This window comes from Pogona vitticeps, chromosome 7 (genome assembly GCF_051106095.1).
Source record: "Pogona vitticeps strain Pit_001003342236 chromosome 7, PviZW2.1, whole genome shotgun sequence".
In the NCBI taxonomy this organism is placed as follows: Eukaryota; Metazoa; Chordata; class Lepidosauria; order Squamata; family Agamidae; genus Pogona; species Pogona vitticeps.
This window is the reverse complement of record NC_135789.1, coordinates 8,484,555-8,492,035: the sequence shown is the minus strand read 5'-3', so window position 1 is coordinate 8,492,035 and position 7,481 is coordinate 8,484,555. Positions and strand designations below refer to the sequence as shown.

General features: G+C 52.7%; 1 protein-coding gene across 2 annotated transcripts; it reads right to left on the bottom strand.

The window, feature by feature from the left end:
* Positions 1 to 553: 553 nt before the first annotated feature.
* UTS2 (urotensin 2) lies at positions 554 to 6,926 on the bottom strand. Of its 2 annotated transcripts, none has more exons than XM_020800007.3 (4): positions 4,458 to 6,926; positions 2,886 to 3,017; positions 1,776 to 1,834; positions 554 to 896 (listed from the first exon to the last, which is right to left on the bottom strand). In XM_020800007.3, the coding sequence occupies exons 1-4, from the start codon at positions 4,768 to 4,770 to the stop codon at positions 780 to 782; spliced, it is 621 nt and encodes a 206-aa protein (XP_020655666.3). In that variant the 5' UTR covers positions 4,771 to 6,926; the 3' UTR covers positions 554 to 779. The 2 variants fall into 2 exon arrangements, with proteins under 2 accessions (XP_020655666.3, XP_020655668.3); XM_020800009.3 differs by having other exon boundaries at positions 1,776 to 1,819.
* Positions 6,927 to 7,481: the final 555 nt, after the last annotated feature.

Sequence of the window (7,481 nt, the reverse complement as noted above, 5' to 3'; positions counted from 1 at the left end):
AGAACTGTACTATACAGTATTTGTTCCTGCTGATCTGGATTTGAAATTGGTTCTTGTTTACTATTTTTCTTGAAGAGTTGTGACAGAGACAGGGTGGATGTTTCTCTTCTGGAGCTGATTCCTCTGATGGAAAAACAGAGGCCCATCAAGATAAAGATTTATTACATGCGTCAGAAAGGCTTCTGCAATTCCAGTTAAGCTGCCAGGGATCATTTGAAGTGAATGAACCAGCCGTCCTCTTTGTAGGAAGGGGGTAGTTGAAAAAGTGCACCGTGACTTGATTGGAATAAAAAAGAAAAGGGGACAGCACAGGAGCCCCCCCCCTACACCGTTCAGCTTCATTCTGAGAAGTCTTAAGCAAATTTGTTACCTTTCCACCCTCGCTGGAAAATCTGAATAATAATGATTCCATTTCTTCAATGGATGATCAAGAGCTCACTGCAGTTCTTTTGCATGGAAAAACTTACTTCAGCAAGAATTTCCACAGGCTCAGCTCATGGCTTAATCCCAAAGAAGACCTTCTGAGCAAATAATAACGGCTTCGCTCACATGATCTTTGCAAAACCAGCAAAATTTTATTAATCCCTCAGATAGCAACGAGTATAGAGTGTATTTTTGCCTGCTTTGAGATGGAATTTATTTGAACCATGTTTCAAGTTTCTACAAACCTATGGATGCAAGATGCTAATACAGTTCTTGAATCGGCCTCATAAATAAAGGAGCAAGGTGAGGTGGGGTAGATGGCAACCAGCATCGGGGGTCTTGTTGCCACTGGCTTGTTATACGCAGTATTTCCAGAAGCATTCTGAGAGGTTGCCGCGTTTCTTGAACGGTTTTCGGTTGGCCGGCAGCAAGCGGTTGAGCAGGACTTTCCGTGGAAGGTTACCAAGAAGGGCCTTGAGCAGGAAAGGAAGGAAGGAAAGCACCGTCAATGGGAATGAAAAATCCAGCCACCTCTCAAGCAGCTGCCTTTCATGGAGCAGCAGAAATGAAATGGCATTTACAAGGGGAGAAAACTATGTGTGAGCTGGAAAGAAAACAGATCTTGGCTTAAGACCTCCCCACCTGACGAAAGTGCTAAGACAGAGGGACAGGAAGCCACCACCTCCCCAAATGGGGCAAGCAGAGGGTTCTGGTGGAGCGGCCACCCGTGGAGCATTTGTCAGGAGAAGGCAGGCCAGGGTCTATGGGGTTGTTGGAGAGCAAGGGTCTTCTGCCCTTCTCAAGGCTGGCTCCGTGCTCCAGAGGGCAACTGTATGATGAAGGGGGCAGCCCCCAGCCTGGGCTGGCTTCCGTGTCCCAGATGGAAAGACAGCTGCTCTCCCCAGTGGCACAGCTAGGAGGTCCCGTCTCACGTTCTCACCCAAACCTGTTTTCCTCCCCTTTGTTATCTGCCCTCTGGAGCCGCAGAGAAACCTGTTTGCCAGGCTCCCTCTTCCACATATGGCCACCCTTCGCGTATTTGAAGATTGCCACCATTTCTCCCCTGATTCTTCAGGGTAGAAAGCACCAGGTCCTTCTACTGCCAGGACAAGGAGCGCCTATTGGTGCCCCATGTAACTCCTCCTTTCCCCATCCCTTAAGATACAAAAGTGAAGAAACATGAAAAGGAATAAACAAGGCAGAAAGGAGTTAAAATAATACATGCAATGGCTGGATGAGTCAAGATCTGCAGGAGATCACTCCAAGTAACAAGTGAGAGCTGGGAGCAGCCACAGCTCCGGGCAACTGAAAACAGGCAGCTGAACTTTGCCAACCGCTGGTTTTCTCCTTACCTCTTTGATGTTTTCTCTTGCCTTGAAGCTTTTGGGTCTGCGATCTGAAAAGGAAACCACTAGTGAGAGTTAAGAGAACACCCTTCCTTCTCTGGAAACAATGAACTTGTTGGGACCTTGGCTTCTTTTCAGATTCTCAAAACAGCCGGATTCTCTGGCCACTTGGGAGCCATTTTTGCTTTGCTTTCTAGGTTAGGGAAGTGGGGAGGACGGGGAACGGTAGCTTTTCAGGGAATCGGGAGACAATGTGAGGAGAGAGCCAGTGACCGCAGGATGCCTTGCTCTCCCCTCCATGTCCTGCCAGTCTGGCCAGAGCAGTGTCTTGAGTCTACGGTAAACTCCCCTTCAGAGAGGGCCAACACAAAGCTGGGTCTGACCAAGAAGCACAAAAGGGTTCCCAGAGCACGTTCTTTGTCTCGGGTGGCTGGAGAGAGGCTCTGATGCACTAATGGTGGGCCCCACCCCATGCAGAGAGCCATGGACCACCAGAGGCTAGTTGAAGAGACTTGGTTGCCACCCCCCCATACACACACACACTAGGGAAAGAGCAGAGCATGTGCAGGCGGGCCAAGTTCCCTCCTCCATGTGAAGAAGCTTCCCCGCCCACTGCTGGAGTGCAAGGGGGCCTGGCACTTCCTCTTTCAGAGGGACCCGTTCGCTCAGCCAATCTTTCCAGCCTGACCTGGGCTCAACGCCGGTGCCCAGTAAGATCAGGACTGAAAAGAGGTGGGTGAGCTGAAAGAGAACCAACCCTCTGGAGACCTCCTATTGCACGCGCTGGGTGCAGGAACATTATCTCTGCTGGGCAGAGGGGTGGAGTGTCCCATGTGTCCTCAGACAGAGGAGCCTTCCTCGAGACCATCTCTGATGACCCATCAGAGTTTGGGGAACAGGGTGAAGGGCAGATCGTAACAACCCCCCCCCCCCCGAGGGCTGGGCAGGCCCTGGAAATGCAGGGAAGCGACAGGAGAGGATGTGGGCCTTTGATCTTCTTCACAGTCAAGAGGCTTAGAACAAGCAGCCCTTCACCCCCCGGGAGACCCAAACGTACCTATCTGGGCTCAGGACAGAGCCCAAGAGTGATGGTTGTGTTTTTGTTTTGGTCCTTACCTGCTTTGTTGGGGATGATGCCTGCCTGCCTGTCTGTCTCTGCTTCAAGCAGCCCCGTCAGGCTCTGGGGAAGGGACTGCCTGTCCCAGCTGCCTAGGGCCTCCAGACCGAGGCCGGCATCTTCGTCGATGGCTGTGCAGGGAGAGGAGAGAGAGAGAGAGAGAGATGAGTTTTTGCGGAGGTGCCTGGAGCTGAGAAGCCCTGCCCCAGGCTGCATGGGCGGGGGGGGTGGGGAGAGACAGGGTAGCCAAGTATAAGACTGTGTGCTTCTTTTGAGGCCTCTGTGGGAGAAACTCATAGACCCACAAAGGTGTGGTTCGTTCCCCCAACTTTTTTTGGGGGGGCTTGTTTTTCCTCTTGAGGCAGCCACCCCCACCTAACTTGGCAGTCCTTAAGAACGGCAGGACCCCCCCTCCTTTGGCCCACCCCAGTGTTGACCCCATCCTCATGGGGTCTCTTCTATCCAAAGGGAGAAAACCATGGGGAAGCTCCCAAGCCCAGTGACCCTCTTCCCCATCATCAGTAGGTGAGAGGGAGATGCTGCCTCGGAAGGTTGCCTTTTAAAGAAAAGGATTAAGCTTAAGGTTGCTGACGGAGGCCAGAGTCTCTCTCTGCCCCGTGTGCTTGGCCTGGGTCGGCTGAAAGATCTCCATCGGTGTGAAACGATGCTGTTTGTTAAAGAACATACCCCTTTCGGAAACGGGGCTCTGCCACCAGACCTATGGCTGAGATGAGTTGTCCGAGCCTTGCTACCAGCCGGAGTAAGCCAGGTCTCATTTGACTGAGAAGCTAAGCACTGTATTTAATCCTTGGATGGGAGACCCTTCGGGATTCCCACAGCTCTAAACCTGGAGCAATGATTCTGCCTGGAGAACATCTCTGGCTGCCAGTCAGAGCAGACGGACAGTAATCCCGAGGTCCATGGCCCAAGCGTCTGAGTCTTGGCAGAAGGGCCAATTCCTAGCTTCCTACTTCAATTGCTAAAAGTTTTGTCTCTTCCGTGGCAGTGTCCGCACTCTCTCCAGTGCCCTCACCCACCACGGAGAGTGACATGCAGAGTCATGGCCAGTTCCCCTTGGCCTGCCTTCTCTGGAGGTGGCTGGCGCTCCTCTTCTTCCGCATAGATGATATTTCAGGACCTAAAGTCTGCCTGTAGAGTCCTTTATTAGCGGCTGTTTATTCAAGACAGAGCTCGCTTGCCAGTGCCAAGAGGAGCACAGAAGGTGTTTTTTTCATCAAGTTCCCAGCAAAGAGTCCAGTCCCTTGAGAGCTCACTGGGCTGGCAGGTCTGAAAGACCTGGGCCATGGCTAGCACTGCATGGGGCCTCCAGTGCACCCCATTTCTGTGACCATGTTCGCCTTCAGTTGACAGCAGCCAAGCAGCGTGCCGTTGCATGCATGCATGCAAGACCATATGAGCTGCACTTTTGCCTCCAAAACGAGGGACCCCCTGGCAACTAAGGAAAGAACACAAGAGAAGGAGCGGGCACCCCGGGAGAGGCATTTTCCCCTCTCCAGAAGATGCACTCTCCATACCCAAGGAAGAAGACCCACCAAAGAGGAAAGACTAACCTGGGACCCAAAGCGATGCTTCGCTGGAGCTGGCCATGGGAAATGCCCCAAGTGGGGCGGAGAGGCTGACGAGAGAAAGGCAGATCCACCCCAGCTTCTCCATCATCTCTTCCCTGATGTCGGCTGCTTTCCCGCGGAGTTCCCCACTGGCTCGGGGTGGCTTCGCTCGACGTTCCCCCATCTTGGGTATATATGCCGTCGATCTACATGTGACCTCATGACGCCCATCATCCCCACCCAGCGCAGTTTCTCCAATGAGCGCGTCTTTGTCTGCGAACGAGAAACACAAGCACGCTTTTTGCATTGATGTCATCTTTCATAGACAATAAATTTCCTGTCTCATTGCCTGATGGACAAAAAGTGAGCATGCTATCGAGCAGAGGTGGGTGGAGGAGAAGAAGTAAAAAAAAAAAGTTTATAAATTGGACATAAAATCAGAGGGAACCTTCCAGTGATAAATCATGAGCTAATGAAAGGAAGAGTTGGATGTCATTGGAAATGGCCAGTGTATCAAAAGGGCTGATTTATGAGGCTGGGCAGGCCTGACGCAAGGCAACGGGGTTGGCACTCCCCCACCGACCCTTTGGAAAGAGGAGTGAGGAGTCCTGTTGCGTTTGAAACTGTCGTGCTGAGAGAGAGAGGGAGAGGTGGAAGGAGATTAAAGATGCAACGCCCCCCCCACCTCCCATGAGAAGAACCGAGAAGTTGAGATGAAGTAATGATGGCCATGCTTCTTCTCCAAGCTTATTTATCTAGTCTTGCCAGCGGAACGCGTCAGCCACTTTGATACGGAGGGCAACGAAATGAGTGTTCCCACTGAGTTGAACGCTGGCCTGGAGGAGTTCCTTTCTAGAGCCCCAGAAAAAAAGGGGATGGAGGGAAACTGGGCCTGTGGGCCAGAGGAGGAGGCCCAAGAGATTTCTCTGTGCCAATGCCAAGGGGAGCCCAGGATAGTGTGGTAGACAGGGGTGCTAGTGGGGGCCCCTTGGAGGGGTCTGGGTACCCAACAAGGCTATCCAGACTCCACAAGCAGCAAAGCCCAACCAGCATCACTATTGTACAGCAAAGCTGGGGCCTTTGTGCCCTTTCAAATGCCACAGGACTCCCCTTGTTGCTTCCCGTTGGCTCAGCTGGCAAGGATTGATTGCCGAAATGAGGGTCGCCCGAACCATGAGTTGTATCCGCTCAACAGGCGGCCGCCGAGAGCTTGAAACATCGGGGGGAATGGAAAGAGGCAAGTTCTCTTGCTTCTCACCTGGGGATCAGTTAAATTGATTCCTGTGACGAACAATGCTGTGTCCACCCGAGGCCCCCTGGGGTGCACGCCCCCCCCAAACACTTGGGTCCTGGTTTACCTCTGGGTTGGAGCCCCTTCTGCCTTGCACAAGGGCCAGGTTGGAGCAGCCTGTACCCAAAGTCTCCTGGTAAAGGATGGCTTCCAGCTTTTAAATCAGGAGTTAGGAAAGTGTGCCCCCAAAGCTAGGGTTTTTTGGGGGGGGCTCTGTGGCTCCCCTCAACACCAAAACAGATCTTCATGCCTTCTCCTTCAAAATAGCCAGGTGCCATTTCAATGTACCATCCTCCCGCTCTGTACCATGGAATGCTCCAAAATACTCAATTTTTTTGAACATTAGAAGTGGAGTTCTGAGCACATCCAGTTTCTTCTGTCCCTGCAGCTCCTGAAGGAGAGAAATTGGCATGCACACCTTGTTGCATGTTCTGCCGGCATTGCCTCTCTGTTTTTAACAGAAGATCCTTTTACTTGAAGCTGCCAGGAGCTGAAACGGTGTGCCAGCATCACCCAGCCCTGGCTCTCTTTTCTCAGATAATTGTTCCCCACCTTTCAAAAACACAAAAGCAAGCATACCCAGAGAGAATATCGAAGAGAGCTGGGTGACCCTTTACGGGTGGAATTGGGCCACTCATCTGCTCGCTTTTGCAGATTGGAGAGAAGCATTTGTTCAGTACAAAGAAGGAAGCTGGGGCCCAGACAGAATTGGCCCAGGAGGCCAAACGGCTTTGGGCCAGGAGGTGGCGGAGCCGGGCGAAGAGGACTCTGGTCAAGCAGGTTCTGTAGGCACCTCACACAGAACCTGCCTGAACAGAGACTGGGTGTTTAGCAGCTAAGTTTCACACCCTTAATTATTTTGCTAGCACATTGCTGGGGGGGGAGGGTCATGTGATGGGGATGTGCCTTTTCAGGCAGCTGAGAGGAAGAGGCTGCTTTGGATCTCATGCATGTTTGGCGCAACGGGGAATGGAGGCCAAACGTAATAACGGTCCCCCTTTTTTTGCGTCGTCGGGTTTCCGATGAGTGATTTTACTGGACATTTTGGAATGTCAGAAGGAGGACTTGAGTCCCGTGGAAAGACGTTGAGCTTTGATGGCTTCCTAAACACGGGATTGCAAGCCGCAAGATGGAACGCAACTCTGCTTTGCAAGCCTGGCTTTGCAGCCTTCTCCCCCTTTCCTCCCTGTCCTTCCTTGGTGACTCACTGGCCTCCTTTTGTTTTTGCCCTGGCGTGGAACGACGACGCAGGCAGCTCTGCGGAGATGGGGTGACCTCCCAGCTCCTTGCAAACTCTACTCCTTCGACCAATTAAGAATGGCAAAGGCATCCACCTTTGCATCAGGGGACCGCTTCTGCGGAAAGCTAATGAAGGCAGAGCATGTGCTGGCCGAACGGAGGCTTATGCGTCACCGAGGGGCTGTGCCGTCCCTCCTCTTGGCCCCTGCCTTCTTGCTTCACCTTGCTGCCGTCACCACCGCCATTCCTGCGCTTGTGAATGATAACAACTGCCTGTGCCAACCTGCCGCAGCACCGGGGTTACCCAGAGTCGTCGAAGGTGCATCAGAGTTCTGCCAGGCCCGTCAGTGCAATCACTCTCTCTCATGGTGGCAACGAGGATGCGAGTGAAAAGCCCAAGAGGGTTGCCACTTAGGAAGCCAGGTAGTCGGGGTCACACGCAAGCTGGTCCCGAAGGGAGGCCGTGGCTTATGCTGGCCGGCCGTGGCCACCACCGC

Coding starts and splice junctions, on each gene's coding strand:
- UTS2 (XM_020800007.3), bottom strand. CDS start 4,770: ATGACATCAATGCAAAAAGCGTGCTTGTGTTTCTCGTTCGCAGACAAA. Junction 1,835..2,885: donor CATCATCCCCAACAAAGCAG/GTAAGGACCAAA, acceptor AACTCTCACTAG/TGGTTTCCTTTTCAGATCGC. Junction 897..1,775: donor CAAGAGAAAACATCAAAGAG/GTAAGGAGAAAA, acceptor TTCCTGCTCAAG/GCCCTTCTTGGTAACCTTCC.